We start from the raw sequence: 17,006 nt of genomic DNA, 5'->3' as shown, positions 1-17,006 counted from the left end.
ATGGGGGTACAGCTTATTGTGTGCCCAGAACATTCCCTCTCTGTATATTTGTATTTATACATATGGGTAGGGGGTGCCATAGTGTTTCCCTTAGACAGTACAGTATGGAGTACAGCTTATTGTGTGCCCAGAACATTCCTTCTCTGTATATTTGTATTTATACATATGGGTAGGGGGTGCCATAGTGTTTCCCTTAGACAGTACAGTATGGGGGTACAGCTTATTGTGTGCCCAGAACATTCCCTCTCTGTATATTTGTATTTATACATATGGGAGGGAGCTGGAATAGAAGGTGGAATATAAAGGGAAAACAAATCACAAATCTCCATTAAATTACAAAAAGCCAACGCCCATTTATTTCCCAGCGGGCATCACTTGAGAACACAGAGCTTATTGGTGGCAAGATGTAGCGTTTAACACTTCAGTAATAACCTCCTATACTCAAGCCCCGCCTCTGGCTGACTGGGAGTTACTCCCCGGCGGCCTCAGCTGTTAGCGGTGACATTATAATATACAAGAGCTTCAGATCCTTATAACTGCCCCTTAGTGATGTCAGAGAGAGACAGATATACAGATATATTCCCCTGCACTGAATGTAACCTCCATTCCATGGACAGACCGACCAATCAACAGTGAGGGGGAGCAGACCCCAATATCAAGCCATGACCACCAAGGAATTATATAGGGTAGGACTGTCCTGCTGGAGGCCCATGGGTCAGATTGTGGCCCTGGAAGAGATTTGCATGGCCCCGCCCCCATCATTGGCCCCTTTAAATGACACCATCACCTTATAATTTGGGCAAGTACAGTAGTGAGCAAACTGCCCAATGTATGGAAAGTTGGACAGGGGATACACCCCCAAGTACTAAAGAGGGGTTGGTCTTGTCCTTGATATGGAAGTTAGTCCAATAAAGACATCTGATGGATGGGAACATCCAAATGCTTCTTATATCCTTATATTAAACATGTGGGGGTGCACTATCCCTCACCTACTAACCTCTGTGGAGAGGAACTCAGCTTGACTTTATCAGAACAGACTTCTGTAGGGGGATTCCTAGTCATAGTGGGGGCACTGCCCAGTCAAGGTGGCCAAGACCGTTGGTTGTCCTCCTAGAGTTCCTCACTTGAGAGCCATCAAGGCCAGAACTTTGCAATGAACTTTATAAAATAATCTCAATGTTTTCCCCTCTTAGTGTTGTCTGGAGGGGCAACAGGAACACGCCCCCCCCCCCCTCTCTGGATGCATAAATACTGCATAGTAACATAGAAGAGCCCTTGCTTTGAAATCACTAAGCTGTAGCGATGGCGGCGTTAGCGGTTAGAGAGAGGCAGGTACTTCACCAGGACAAGCGAGACCGTGGCGCAGCAATGGCCGACACAGAGAGAAGCGAGACTTGCAACAGGGCACGAGAAGGTAGATTATGGACATTGATGGATAAAAGTTCTCCTAAAACCTAAAAGTTGCTGCCATCGTCCATCTTGATTGGTCATGATACTGCTGATCTGTCTTGACTAGTCATGGTCCTGCTAATGATGTCCATCTTAACTGGTCATGGTTCTGCTGCCACCATCTGTCTTGACCAGTCATGGTTCTGCTGATATTGTCCATCTGGTCATGGTTCTGCTGCCATCATCTGTCTTGACCACTCATAGATCTGCTGATGATGTCCATCTTAACTGGTCATGGTTCTGCTGCTATCATCCATCTGGATTGATCATGGTTCTGCTGCCATCATCTGTCTTGACCAGTCATAGTCCTGCTGATGATGTTCGTCTTAACTGGTCATGGTTCTACTGCTATCATCCATCTTAACTGGTCATGGTTCTGCTGCCATCATCTGTCTTGACCAGGCATGGTTCTGCTGATGTTGTCCATCTTAACTGGTCTTGGTTCTGCTGCTGTTATCCATCTGGACTGGTCATGGTTCTACTGCTATCATCCATCTTAACTGGTCATGGTTCTGCTGCCATCATCTGTCTTGACCAGGCATGGTTCTGCTGATGTTGTCAATCTTAACTGGTCTTGGTTCTGCTGCTTTTATTCATCTTAACTGGTCATGGTTCTGTTGATGTTGTCCATCTGGTCATGGTTCTGCTGATGATGTCCATCTTAACTGGTCATGGTTCTATTGCCATCATCTGTCTTGACCAGTCATGGTTCTGCTCATGTTGTCCATCTGGTCATGGTTCTGCTCATGTTGTCCATCTGGTCATGGTTCTGCTGATGATGTCCATCTTAACTGGTCATGGTTCTGTTGCCATCATCTGTCTTGACCAGTCATGGTTCTGCTGATGTTGTCCATCTGGTCATGGTTCTGCTGATGATGTCCATCTTAACTGGTCTTGGTTCTGCTGCTTTTATCCATCTGGACTGGTCACGGCTCTGCGGCCATCTTCCACCCTAATACACTATGGTTCTACGCCCAATGCCCTCTTACCCATTTATAGATTATTTATGAAAAAAATATGGGGGGAACAAAAATAGTAATTTCTATAAATCCTTGTTTTTTTCAGATTAGATCCTACTAGAAAATGCAAAAATAACGAAGTGCTAGTTTGCGCCGGCGGTGCTTTTGGAACGCAAGGGGTACTCGTCCCGGCTCCCTTTGCATCGATTTACCGTCCGTGTTTCCTTGTCGAATATCTGTTGGAGCTTAAGTGCCAGCTTTTTGTCCTCCTCCTCTTGGGTCAACCTTGGTTCTGTCTCTTTCCAGCACAGGTCCAGGCCCTGAACACGTCTGTCCCCGCGCGTGACCCTTAACCTCTTGATGGAGCCGTTCTGTTCTAAGTGCTTGGTTTTACATCTCTTCTTCTGGCCTCTGCGTTGGGGCAACTGGGGGCTGATGTTCTCAGCGGCACTGAAGCAGGCGCCATTTTGCATATTGACCGGTTGGGCGCTGGTTCTGTGAGGGCGTTTCATTGCCGATTTAAGTGATGTTACTCGAAGACACTTGGAATGGGGCAGAGTCTTTTCTCTCTCAGCCTCTATTGGTTTGGAGCCTCCATGTGCATTGGAATTGAGATCAGTAAAGCCCGTGGCCCCTCTCCTCCTAGTGGGGGGCCCCATGCCCACCAGGCTATCGTTGTTTGGTAAAACTTGGTTCTGTCCTTCATCATTCATTTCCAACTGAACACTTTTGCTAGAGGAGGGTAAAAGTTCCAGATCCCCCAGTAAAGACTTGCGCTTCCCACTGGGGCTGTCCTTACAAGCGAACAGTTCCCTGCTGGACAGCGATTGGTTCTTTTGGGAGGAAGCCCCTTCATCGGGTTCGGCGGAAGATGTCAACGTCCCTTTGGAGAGGGTCCTTTTCATCTGCCGGTCTTGGAAGACTTGCTCCCACTTTTTCAGGATCACGGGGCTGGCCTCGTAGCTGGTAGGCTTCTGGAGGCTCTTTCTGAGGTTTCTGGGCGTCGACTTGATGATAACGGGGCTTAGAACTTTGCCGTCGGGCAATCTCTTGGGAGGGGTGCAAGGAGAGCACACGATTGGCTTAAAGTGGTTGAGCTCCTCGGAAATGCTGTCGTTGCTCTCCGGGCTGATGGATCGCTCGGGCTTATGCAGCGGCACAAAGGAGGTCAGAGGGTTCAGGGACAGGCGTTTGTCAGCCGTCAGAACAGGGGCGGAGAAGGAGCGGCTGTTTTCTGTGGACAACAGGACCCCGACAACTGCAGAAGAGAGGCATCCTCCGAAGGGGACCTGCAAAATGAATGCAATTCTTAGTCATTCTGTAACAGAATAGGTTGCATAGGTATTCCCCTGTACTAAGCACAATTCAGCAGGAACAGCCCCCTAAGTTTGCTCATAGCCTGTACAGAGAGATACCATAAAACTATGGCACATAGGGATTCCCCTGTACTAAGCACAATTCAGCAGGAACAGCCCCCTAAGTTTGCTCATAGCCTGTACAGAGAGATACCATAAAACTATGGCACATAGGGATTCCCCTGTACTAAGCACAATTCAGCAGGAACAGCCCTAAGTTTGCTCATAGCCTGTACAGAGAGATACCATAAAACTATGGCACATAGGGATTCCCCTGTACTAAGCACAATTCAGCAGGAACAGCCCCTAAGTTTGCTCATAGCCTGTACAGAGAGATACCATAAAACTATGGCACATAGGGATTCCCCTGTACTAAGCACAATTCAGCAGGAACAGCCCCCTAAGTTTGCCCATAGCCTGTACAGAGAGATACCATAAAACTATGGCACATAGGGATTCCCCTGTACTAAGCACAATTCAGCAGGAACAGCCCCCTAAGTTTGCTCATAGCCTGTACAGAGAGATACCATAAAACTATGGCACATAGGGATTCCCCTGTACTAAGCACAATTCAGCAGGAACAGCCCCCTAAGTTTGCCCATAGCCTGTACAGAGAGATACCATAAAACTATGGCACATAGGGATTCCCCTGTACAAAGCACAATTCAGCAGGAACAGCCCCTCCCAAGGACTACATTAATACATATTACACCTAACCAATAGATATGTGTCTGATTTGAGCAATAAACTAAAAACACAGCAATACCAGCAGTGGGCACTGGTTTACAGTGGGCTGTAACTGGGATACATTCATGGGCAATACCAGTATAAGACCACCCAATGGGGGCATTCATCCTTTCTTACCTTGACTTTTGGGGCCGGTGCCGCTTTCCTCCTGCCCAGCGGGAAGCTCTCATTTACTGTATCGGTGCAGCTCTGGCTCCGTTCCACCTTACTGTGGCGGCTCCTAGCAAAGAAAGGGGGTAACATTAGGGGGTAACGGGCACTCACGGGAGCAGCCACCGCCCCTCATGGAAATGACCAATCATGTGACCTTCACCAAGGGGATCTGGCGCCTTACCAGGCCAAGGAGGTCAGGGAGTTGGCACTGCTCTTGGGAACAAAGGCCGACCGGTGAGGGACCCTGCCTGGGATTGGCTCTTCATTCTCAGAGTCGGAGAGGCGCTGGGGCTGCTGTGGGGGGAAGAGTACAAAGCAGCTTAAAGGGGAGAATAACCCCAATACTAACAGTAAGTAAAGAGATAAAACAAGGCCCCAGCCCACCCTTGTGTTAGAGATGGGGGGGTGTAAGAGACACCCCATGGGCCTGTACAGCGAGACCTCACCTGGTTCAGCTTAAGCAGCAGACTTTCTGCCTCTGCCTGGGGCAACTTCTGGCTCAGATCCTCGGAATCTTTATCCTCTTTTTCTTTTTCATCATTTATCTTCAAAAGAAGAGCAAACGGGCGTAAACCAGTAGCAAAACAAGTTACCATATGGGGGTGCTGTGCAGTGACCCCCCCATATAAGCACAGACCCCTGAGTCTGTCAGTACCCCCATATAAGCACAGAGACCCCTGAGTCTGTCAGTACCCCCATATAAGCACACAGACCCCTGAGTCAGTCAGTACCCCCAAATAAGCACACAGACCCCTGAGTCTGTCAGTACCCCCATATAAGCACACAGACCCCTGAGTCAGTCAGTACCCCCATATAAGCACAGACCCCTGAGTCTGTCAGTACCCCCATATAAGCACACAGACCCCTGAGTCTGTCAGTACCCCCATATAAGCACAGACCCCTGAGTCTGTCAGTACCCCCATATAAGCACACAGACCCCTGAGTCTGTCAGTACCCCCATATAAGCACACAGACCCCTGAGTCTGTCAGTACCCCCATATAAGCACACAGACCCCTGAGTCTGTCAGTACCCCCATATAAGCACACAGACCCCTGAGTCTGTCAGTACCCCCATATAAGCACACAGACCCCTGAGTCAGTCAGTACCCCCATATAAGCACACAGACCCCTGAGTCTGTCAGTACCCCCATATAAGCACAGAGACCCCTGAGTCAGTCAGTACCCCCATATAAGCACACAGACCCCTGAGTCAGTCAGTACGCCCATATAAGCACACAGACCCCTGAGTCTGTCAGTACCCCCATATAAGCACACAGACCCCTGAGTCTGTCAGTACCCCCATATAAGCACAGACCCCTGAGTCAGTCAGTACCCCCATATAAGCACAGACCCCTGAGTCTGTCAGTACCCCCATATAAGCACACAGACCCCTGAGTCAGTCAGTACCCCCATATAAGCACACAGACCCCTGAGTCTGTCAGTACCCCCATATAAGCACAGACCCCTGAGTCTGTCAGTACCCCCATATAAGCACAGACCCCTGAGTCAGTCAGTACCCCCATATAAGCACAGACCCCTGAGTCTGTCAGTACCCCCATATAAGCACAGACCCCTGAGTGTCAGTACCCCCATATAAGCACACAGACCCCTGAGTCTGTCAGTACCCCCATATAAGCACAGAGACCCCTGAGTCTGTCAGTACCCCCATATAAGCACACAGACCCGAGTCTGTCAGTATCCCCATATAAGCACAGACCCCTGAGTCTGTCAGTACCCCCATATAAGCACAGACCCCTGAGTCTGTCAGTACCCCCATATAAGCACACAGACCCCTGAGTCTGTCAGTACCCCCATATAAGCACACAGACCCCTGAGTCTGTCAGTACCCCCATATAAGCACACAGACCCCTGAGTCTGTCAGTACCCCCATATAAGCACACAGACCCCTGAGTCTGTCAGTACCCCCATATAAGCACACAGACCCCTGAGTCTGTCAGTACCCCCATATAAGCACAGAGACCCCTGAGTCTGTCAGTACCCCCATATAAGCACAGAGACCCCTGAGTCTGTCAGTTACCCCATATAAGCACAGACCCCTGAGTGTCAGTACCCCCATATAAGCCACAGACCCTGAGTCTGTCAGTACCCCCATATAAGCACAGACCCCTGAGTCCTGTCAGTACCCCCATATAAGCACACAGACCGCTGAGTCTGTCAGTACCCCCATATAAGCACACAGACCCCTGAGTCTGTCAGTACCCCCATATAAGCACACAGACCCCTGAGTCTGTCAGTACCCCCATATAAGCACACAGACCCCTGAGTCAGTCAGTACCCCCATATAAGCACACAGACCCCTGAGTCTGTCAGTACCCCCATATAAGCACACAGACCCTGAGTCAGTCAGTACCCCCATATAAGCACACAGACCCCTGAGTCTGTCAGTACCCCCATATAAGCACAGAGACCCCTGAGTCAGTCAGTACCCCCATATAAGCACACAGACCCCTGAGTCAGTAAGTACCCCCATATAAGCACACAGACCCCTGAGTCTGTCAGTACCCCCATATAAGCACACAGACCCTGAGTCAGTCAGTACCCCCATATAAGCACAGACCCTGAGTCTGTCAGTACCCCCCATATAAGCACAGACCCCTGAGTCTGTCAGTACCCCCATATAAGCACACAGACCCCTGAGTCTGTCAGTACCCCCATATAAGCACACAGACCCCTGAGTCTGTCAGTACCCCCATATAAGCACACAGACCCCTGAGTCTGTCAGTACCCCCATATAAGCACACAGACCCTGAGTCTGTCAGTACCCCCATATAAGCACAGACCCCTGAGTCTGTCAGTCCCCCATATAAGCACAGACCCCTGAGTCTGTCAGTACCCCCATATAAGCACAGGACCCCTGAGTTGTCAGTACCCCCATATAAGCAACAGACCCCTGAGTTGTCAGTACCCCCATATAAGCACAGACCCCTGAGTCTGTCAGTACCCCCATATAAGCACAGACCCCTGAGTCTGTCAGTACCCCCATATAAGCACACAGACCCCCTGAGTCTGTCAGTACCCCCATATAAGCACACAGACCCCTGAGTCTGTCAGTACCCCATATAAGCCACAGACCCCTGAGTCTGTCAGTACCCCCATAACAAGCACAGACCCCTGAGTCTGTCAGTACCCCCATATAAGCACAGACCCCTGAGTCTGTCAGTACCCCCATATTAAGCACACAGACCCCTGAGTCTGTCAGTACCCCCATATAAGCACACAGACCCCTGAGTCTGTCAGTACCCCATATAAGCACACAGACCCCTGAGTCTGTCAGTACCCCCATATAAGCACAGACCCCTGAGTCTGTCAGTACCCCATATAAGCACAGACCCCTGAGTCTGTCAGTACCCCCATATAAGCACAAGACCCCTGAGTCTGTCAGTACCCCCATATAAGCACACAGACCCCTGAGTCTGTCAGTACCCCCATATAAGCACAGAGACCCCTGAGTCTGTCAGTACCCCCATATAAGCACAGAGACCCCTGAGTCTGTCAGTACCCCCATATAAGCACAGAGACCCCTGAGTCTGTCAGTACCCCCATATAAGCACACAGACCCCTGAGTCTGTCAGTACCCCCATATAAGCACACAGACCCCTGAGTCTGTCAGTACCCCCATATAAGCACACAGACCCCTGAGTCTGTCAGTACCCCCATATAAGCACACAGACCCCTGAGTCTGTCAGTACCCCCATATAAGCACAAGACCCCTGAGTCTGTCAGTACCCCCATATAAGCACACAGACCCCTGAGTCTGTCAGTACCCCCATATAAGCACAGAGACCCTGAGTCTGTCAGTACCCCCATATAAGCACACAGACCCCTGAGTCTGTCAGTACCCCCATATAAGCACAGACCCCTGAGTCTGTCAGTACCCCCATATAAGCACAGACCCCTGAGTCTGTCAGTACCCCCATATAAGCACACAGACCCCTGAGTCTGTCAGTACCCCCATATAAGCACAGACCCCTGAGTCTGTCAGTACCCCCATATAAGCACACAGACCCCTGAGTCTGTCAGTACCCCCATATAAGCACCACAGACCCCTGAGTCTGTCAGTACCCCCATATAAGCACAGACCCTGAGTCTGTCAGTACCCCCATATAAGCACAGACCCGAGTCTGTCAGTACCCCCATATAAGCACAGACCCCTGAGTCTGTCAGTACCCCCATATAAGCACACAGACCCTGAGTCTGTCAGTACCCCATATAAGCACAGACCCCTGAGTCTGTCAGTACCCCCATATAAGCACAGACCCCTGAGTCTGTCAGTACCCCCATATAAGCACAAGACCCTGAGTCTGTCAGTACCCCCATATAAGCACACAGACCCCTGAGTCTGTCAGTACCCCCATATAAGCACAGAGACCCCTGAGTCTGTCAGTACCCCCATATAAGCACAGACCCGAGTCTGTCAGTACCCCCATATAAGCACAGACCCCTGAGTCTGTCAGTACCCCCATATAAGCACAGACCCCTGAGTCTGTCAGTACCCCCATATAAGCACAGACCCCTGAGTCTGTCAGTACCCCCATATAAGCACAGACCCCTGAGTCTGTCAGTACCCCCATATAAGCACAGAGACCCCTGAGTCTGTCAGTACCCCATATAAGCACAGAGACCCCTGAGTCTGTCAGTACCCCCATATAAGCACACAAGACCCCTGAGTCTGTCAGTACCCCCATATAAGCACAGACCCCTGAGTCTGTCAGTACCCCCATATAAGCACACAGACCCCTGAGTCTGTTCAGTACCCCCATATAAGCCACAGACCCCTGAGTCTGTCAGTACCCCCATATAAGCACAGACCCCTGAGTCTGTCAGTACCCCCATATAAGCACAGACGCCCTGAGTCTGTCAGTACCCCCATATAAGCACAGACCCCTGAGTCTGTCAGTACCCCCATATAAGCACAGAGACCCTGAGTCTGTCAGTACCCCCATATAAGCACAGACCCTGAGTCTCAGTACCCCAATAGCACAAGACCCCTGAGTCTGTCACAGTACCCCCATATAAGCACAGACCCCTGAGTCTGTCAGTACCCCATATAAGCACACAGACCCCTGAGTCTGTCAGTACCCCCATATAAGCACAGACCCCTGAGTCTGTCAGTACCCCATATAAGCACAGACCCCTGAGTCTGTCAGTACCCCAATAGCACAGACCCTGAGTGTCATACCCCATATAGCACAGACCCCTGAGTCTGTCAGTACCCCATATAAGCACAGACCCCTGAGTCTGTCAGTACCCCCATATAAGCACAGACCCCTGAGTCTGTCAGTACCCCCAATAAGCACACAGACCCCTGAGTCTGTCAGTACCCCCATATAAGCACAGACCCCTGAGTCTGTCAGTACCCCCATATAAGCACAGACCCTAGTCTGTCAGTACCCCCATATAAGCACACAGACCCCTGAGTCTGTCAGTACCCCCATATAAGCACAGGACCCTGAGTCTGTCAGTACCCCATATAAGCACACAGACCCCTGAGTCTGTCAGTACCCCATATAACACAGACCCTGAGTCTGTCAGTACCCCCATATAAGCAAGACCCCTGAGTCTGTCAGTACCCCCATATAAGCACAGAGACCCCTGAGTCTGTCAGTACCCCCATATAAGCACAGAGACCCCTGAGTCTGTCAGTACCCCCATTAAGCACAGGGCCCCTGAGTCTGTCAGTACCCCCATATAAGCACACAGACCCGAAGAGTCTGTCAGTACCCCCATATAAGCACACAGACCCCTGAGTCTGTCAGTACCCCCATATAAGCACACAGACCCCTGAGTCTGTCAGTACCCCCATATAAGCACAGAGACCCCTGAGTCTGTCAGTACCCCCATATAAGCACAGAGACCCCTGAGTCTGTCAGTACCCCCATATAAGCACAGAGACCCTGAGTCTGTCAGTACCCCCATATAAGCACACAGACCCGCCAGTCTGTCAGTACCCCCATATAAGCACAGAGAACCCCTGAGTCTGTCAGTACCCCCATATAAGCACAGAGACCCCTGAGTCTGTCAGTACCCCCATATAAGCACAGACCCCTGAGTCTGTCAGTACCCCCATATAAGCACACAGACCCCTGAGTCTGTCAGTACCCCCATATAAGCACACAGACCCCTGAGTCTGTCAGTACCCCCATATAAGCACAGAGACCCCTGAGTCTGTCAGTACCCCCATATAAGCACAGAGACCCCTGAGTCTGTCAGTACCCCCATATAAGCACAGAGACCCCTGAGTCTGTCAGTACCCCCATATAAGCACACAGACCCGAGGTCTGTCAGTCCCATATAAGCACAGAGACCCCTGAGTCTGTCAGTACCCCCCATATAAGCACACAGACCCCTGAGTCTGTCAGTACCCCCATATAAGCACAGAACCCTGAGTCTGTCAGTACCCCCATATAAGCACAGAGACCCCTGAGTCTGTCAGTACCCCCATATAAGCACACAGACCCCTGAGTCTGTCAGTACCCCCATATAAGCACAGAGACCCCTGAGTCTGTCAGTACCCCCATATAAGCACACAGACCCGAGTCTGTCAGTACCCCCATATAAGCACAGAGACCCCTGAGTCTGTCAGTACCCCCATATAAGCACACAGACCCTGAGTCTGTCAGTACCCCCATATAAGCACACAGACCCCTGAGTCTGTCAGTACCCCCATATAAGCCACAGAGACCCCTGAGTCTGTCAGTACCCCCAATATAAAGCACAGGGAGGGACGCCCTGAGTCTGTCAGTACCCCATATAAGCACAGAGACCCTGAGTCTGTCAGTAACCCCATATAAGCACAGACCCCGAGTCTGTCAGTACCCCCATATAAGCACAGAGACCCCTGAGTCTGTCAGTACCCCCATATAAGCACAGAGACCCCTGAGTCTGTCAGTACCCCCATATAAGCACCAGACCCCTGAGTCTTGTCAGTACCCCCATATAAGCACACAGACCCCTTAGTCTGTCAGTACCCCCATATAAGCACAGACCCTGAGTCTGTCAGTACCCCCATATAAGCACACAGACCCCTGAGTCTGTCAGTACCCCCATATAAGCACAGACCCCTGAGTCTGTCAGTACCCCCATATAAGCACAGAGACCCCTGAGTCTGTCAGTACCCCCATATAAGCACAGACCCCTGAGTCTGTCAGTACCCCCATATAAGCACAGACCCCTGAGTCTGTCAGTACCCCATATAAGCACCAGAGACCCCTGAGTCTGTCAGTACCCCCATATAAGCACACAGACCCCTGAGTCTGTCAGTACCCCCATATAAGACACAGACCCCTGAGTCTGTCAGTACCCCCATATAAGCACAGACCCCCTGCAGTACCCCCATATAACACAGACCCTGTCTCAGTACCCCCATATAAGCACAGACCCCTGAGTCTGTCAGTACCCCCATATAAGCACAGAGACCCCTGAGTCTGTCAGTACCCCCATATAAGCACAGAGACCCCTGAGTCTGTCAGTACCCCCATATAAGCACAGAGACCCCTGAGTCTGTCAGTACCCCCATATAAGGAGAACCCCTGAGTCTGTCAGTACCCCCATATAAGCACAGAGACCCCTGAGTCTGTCAGTACCCCATATAAGCACACAGACCCCTGAGTCTGTCAGTACCCCATATAAGCACAGACCCCTGAGTCTGTCAGTACCCCCATATAAGCACACAGACCCGAGTCTGTCAGTACCCCCATATAAGCACAGAGACCCCTGAGTCTGTCAGTACCCCCATATAAGCACACAGACCCCTGAGTCTGTCAGTACCCCCATATAAGCACAGAGACCCCTGAGTCTGTCAGTACCCCCATATAAGCACAAGACCCCTGAGTCTGTCAGACCCCCATATAAGCACAGACCCCTGAGTGTCAGTACCCCCATATAAGCACACAGAGTACCCCTGAGTCTGCATCAGTACCCCCATATAAGCACACAGACCCCTGAGTCTGTCAGTACCCCCATATAAGCACAGAGACCCCTGGGTCTGTCAGTACCCCCTATTAAGCACACACAGACCCCTGAGTCTGTCAGTACCCCCATATAGCAGCACAGAGACCCAGAGTCTGAGTCTGTCAGTACCCCCATATAAGCACAGACCCCTGAGTCTGTCAGTACCCCCATATAAGCACAGAGACCCCTGAGTCTGTCAGTACCCCATATAAGCACAGACCCCTGAGTCTGTCAGTACCCCCATATAAGCACAGACCCCTGAGTCTGTCAGTACCCCATATAAGCACAGAGGACCCTGAGTCTGTCAGTACCCCCATATAAGCACAGACCCCTGAGTCTGTCAGTACCCCCATATAAGCACAGACCCCTGAGTCTGTCAGTACCCCCATATAAGCACCAGACCCCTGAGTCTGTCAGTACCCCCATATAAGCACCAGACCCCTGAGTCTGTCCAGTACCCCCAATAAGCACAGAGACCCCTGAGTCTGTCAGTACCCCCATATAAGCACAGAGACCCCTGAGTCTGTCAGTACCCCCATATAAGCACACAGACCCCTGAGTCTGTCAGTACCCCCATATAAGCACACAGACCCCTGAGTCTGTCAGTACCCCCATATAAGCACAGACCCCGAGTTGTCAGTACCCCCATATTAAGCACACAGACCCCTGAGTCTGTCAAGTACCCCCATATAAGCACAGACCCCTGAGTCTGTCAGTACCCCCATATAAGCACAAGACCCCTGAGTCTGTCAGTACCCCCATATAAGCACACAGACCCCTGAGTCTGTCAGTACCCCCATATAAGCACAGACCCCTGAGTCAGTACACCCCCGCCCCCATATAAGCACAGACCCCTGAGTCTGTCAGTACCCCCATATAAGCACAGAGACCCCTGAGTCTGTCAGTACCCCCATATAAGCACAGACCCCTGAGTCTGTCAGTACCCCCATATAAGCACAGACCCCTGAGTCTGTCAGTACCCCCATATAAGCACAGACCCCTGAGTCTGTCAGTACCCCCATATAAGCACAGACCCCTGAGTCTGTCAGTACCCCCATATAAGCACAGAGACCCCTGAGTCTGTCAGTACCCCCATATAAGCACAGAGACCCCTGAGTCTGTCAGTACCCCCATATAAGCACAGAGACCCCTGAGTCTGTCAGTACCCCCATATAAGCACACAGACCCCTGAGTCTGTCAGTACCCCCATATAAGCACAGGAGACCCCCTGAGTCTGTCAGTACCCCCATATAAGCACACAGACCCCTGAGTCTGTCAGTACCCCCATATAAGCACAGACCCCTGAGTCTGTCAGTACCCCCATATAAGCACAGACCCCCGAGTCTGTCAGTACCCCCATATAAGCACACAGACCCCTGGGTCAGTACACCCCGCCCCCATATAAGCACAGACCCTATAGTTACACACAGTTACACCCCCTACCAACTGGCCTATCGAACACAGACAGGGCCCCCCGGAACCCACCTGGGCCGCTCTCCCCGTCCCTCTCCGGGCCCGAGACATAACCTTAAGGCGGGGCAGGACCCGGGGAATCCCCGATATGTTTGCGCCACAGTCCGAGCGGGAATCACATCCCCGGACACAGGGGGAGGGTCCCAGACCGGATATCCTCCCTACCCTCCGCCACGCCCCTCCTCAGAACTGAGAGAGACTGTGAGGGAGGAGACAGGGGCCGGCATGTCTGTGCGGGAGTGAAACCGGTGTTTGTGCTCGTCCTGTCTTTTATACACCGTGTAACCCTCCGATACATTGTATCCTTCCGCTCCCCCCCTGCGCCCTATCCTGTCCCTTATACACCTTGTAACCCTCCGATACATTGTATCCTTCCGCATCCCTGGGGCCTGCACTTCAGTCTCTTATAATCGTGTAACCTAAGGTACATTGTATCCTTCCCCCTTATACACCGTGTAACCTAAGGTACATTGTATCCTTCCGCACTCCTGGGGCCTGCACTCTATCCCGTTCCTTATACACCGTGTAACCCTCCGATACATTGTATCCTTCCGCTCCCCCCTGCGGCCTGCATTCTATCCTGTCCCTTATACCCCGTGTAACCGTCCGGTACATTGTATCCTTCCACACCCATGCGTCCTGCGCCCTATCCTGTCCCTTATACACCGCGTAACCGAAGGTACATTGTATCCTTCCGCACCCCTGGGGCCTGCGCTTTATCTTGTACCTTATACATAGTGTTACCGCCCGGTACATTGTATCCTTCCGCACCCCTGGGGCCTGTACCTTGTAACGGTGTAACCACCCGGTACATTGTATCCTTCCGCCCTATATCCCTCCCTTTCCCGGTTACACTAACCAGCAGTGCGGGGACAGCCAGTGAGTGAGGGAGGGACGGGTGTTGGGAGTGAGAGAGAAGGGGATGCAGAATATTGGGGGACCCTGCACTGATTTTGTTAAGGTGACTTGGCATTTTGTTATTAATGCCTAAAGTATTGGGGAGAGAGCTAAATACCCCTAAAAAAATTGCCCCCTCATCATAATAAGGCATGACTGCTGTACACTGCACTGGGGGCAATTAAGTTGGGGCCCATGTGGTGCAGAAATTCAGGGCCACAAACTGAGGAAGAAAAAAGAAAAACTCTCTGGCTGCTGGGGGATTCTGGGAGTTGCAGTCCAAAAACAGCCGCAGGCTGTAAAAATAAGTGTTAAGCAATATTTTGTCATGGGGGTCTCTGGGCTCTACCATTAATTGCCCCCCCCCCCCCCCCCCCCATATTATATCATTGTGGCGCCAGTCTCTGCGCATTCATAGTATCAGTAGGAAATAATACTTACCTGGAGCGGTGCCATAGTGCCTTCCTCTGGTGATCCCTCTAGTGATCCTGCTGGTGATCCCTCTATTGACCCTGCTGGTGATCCCTCTAGTGACCCTGCTGGTGATCCCTCTAGTGACCCTGCTGGTGATCCCTCTAGTGACCCTGCTGGTGATCCCTATAGTGATCCTGCTGGTGATCCCTCTAGTGATCCTGCTGGTGATCCCTCTAGTGATCCTGCTGGTGATCCCTTTATTGACCCTGCTGGCGATCCCTCTAGTGATCCCTGTGGTGATTCCTCTGGTGATCCCTCTAGTGACCCTGCTGGTGATCCCTCTAGTGTTCCTGCTGGTGATCCCTCTAGTGTTCCTGCTGGTGATTCCTCTAGTGTTCCTGCTGGTAATTCCTCTAGTGATCCCTGTGGTGATCCCTCTGGTGATCCCTGTGATGATCCCTCTGGTGATCCCTGTGGTGATCCCTCTGGTGATCCCTGTGGTGATCCCTCTGGTGATCCCTGTGGTGATTCCTCTGGTGATCCCTGTGGTGATCCCTATAGTGAGCGGCAGGGAGTGAGTGCTGCACTGTAGTGTGAGGCAATGTAGTGCGAGTAGCACGGGGCATGTCTGCACTTGTTCCTGCCATCAGGAGTCCTGTCTGACAGTGCAGCCTTCATGGGCAGCTAAGGGGCCACAATATATATATATATATACTGGGTGATAGTGACTCAGGGGGTAGGTGAGGGCTGATGGGGGGAGGGGTCCAGGGGTACAAGGGCAGAATTCTAGGGATTCTTGTTGGTCCTATCCCTATTGACCATGGTGGGGGCAATAAAGTGGGGGGCAAAGGTGCATCATTTGCACAAGTACTTTGCACTTATACGGTGCTCCTATCAATGCAACACTGGGGTTATAGTTCTGCCGGAGCCAGAGAGGCGCCCCCCCCCCCCCTTGCACAGTCCTGTTGCACTGGGGCACTAGTCTGGGCACCTACAGCACTGAGCTCAGCCCACTGGGGCATCTGTATAAGCTGAATGTGGGGCAATATTGCCTGTATCATGGCAGGAGCATCCCCAGACATCTCTGTAGGGCATATATAGTATTTACTTAATTTTGAATAAAAGTGCATTTATTTATACTGTTTCCTGCTATGTACTAATAGTGTGTTCAGTGGGACCTTAGTAAATAGGGGGGAACTTGGGGGAAAGTTTAAGTACAAAAGAGGCAAGTAAGCAAAGGAAGGGGTTCCTTACTGTAAGGGCAGTCAGGTTATGGGGTTCCCTACCAAGAGAGGGGGAATGAGTGATTCATTGGGGGTGGGGAGGAAAGGGGATCTCCCCATCAGCATAGGAAGGGGTTCCTTACTGTAAGGGCAGTCAGGTTATGGGGTTCCCTACCAAGAGAGGGGGGATGAGTGATTCATTGGGGGTGGGGAGGAAAGGGATCTCACCATCAGCATAGAAGGGTTCCTTACTGTAAGGGCAGTCAGGTTATGGGATTCCCTACCAAGAGAGGGGGAATGAGTGATTCATTGGGGGTGGGGAGGAAAGGGGATCTCACCATCAGCATAGGAAGGGGTTCCTTACT

The 17,006-nt window shown here is 51.3% G+C and overlaps 1 protein-coding gene and 1 pseudogene across 2 annotated transcripts; one reads left to right on the top strand and one right to left on the bottom strand.

The window, feature by feature from the left end:
- Positions 1–17,006, top strand: part of LOC116406442 — a 954,163-nt pseudogene that overhangs the window by 258,310 nt on the left and 678,847 nt on the right.
- Positions 329–15,907, bottom strand: rnf169 (ring finger protein 169). Of its 2 annotated transcripts, none has more exons than XM_031896287.1 (5): positions 15,446–15,907; positions 5,110–5,208; positions 4,845–4,957; positions 4,628–4,730; positions 329–3,697 (listed from the first exon to the last, which is right to left on the bottom strand). In XM_031896287.1, exons 1-5 carry the CDS (start codon positions 15,458–15,460, stop codon positions 2,552–2,554), a joined length of 1,476 nt encoding a protein of 491 aa, XP_031752147.1. In that variant the 5' UTR covers positions 15,461–15,907; the 3' UTR covers positions 329–2,551. The 2 variants fall into 2 exon arrangements, with proteins under 2 accessions (XP_031752147.1, XP_031752146.1); XM_031896286.1 differs by lacking the exon at positions 15,446–15,907 and adding an exon at positions 14,120–14,688.

Source organism: Xenopus tropicalis, chromosome 2 (assembly GCF_000004195.4).
Source record: "Xenopus tropicalis strain Nigerian chromosome 2, UCB_Xtro_10.0, whole genome shotgun sequence".
NCBI lineage: Eukaryota > Metazoa > Chordata > Amphibia > Anura > Pipidae > Xenopus > Xenopus tropicalis.
This window is presented reverse-complemented; position numbering and strand designations above follow the sequence as displayed.

Excerpts from the sequence above, each read along its gene's own strand:
- rnf169 (XM_031896286.1), bottom strand. The coding sequence starts at position 14,158 with ATGTCTCGGGCCCGGAGAGGGACGGGGAGAGCGGCCCAG. Across the intron at positions 4,958-5,109 it reads TGCTGCTTAAGCTGAACCAG|CAGCCCCAGCGCCTCTCCGA; the intron begins GTGAGGTCTCGC and ends TTCCCCCCACAG. Across the intron at positions 4,731-4,844 it reads TCCCTGACCTCCTTGGCCTG|GAGCCGCCACAGTAAGGTGG; the intron begins GTAAGGCGCCAG and ends TTTCTTTGCTAG.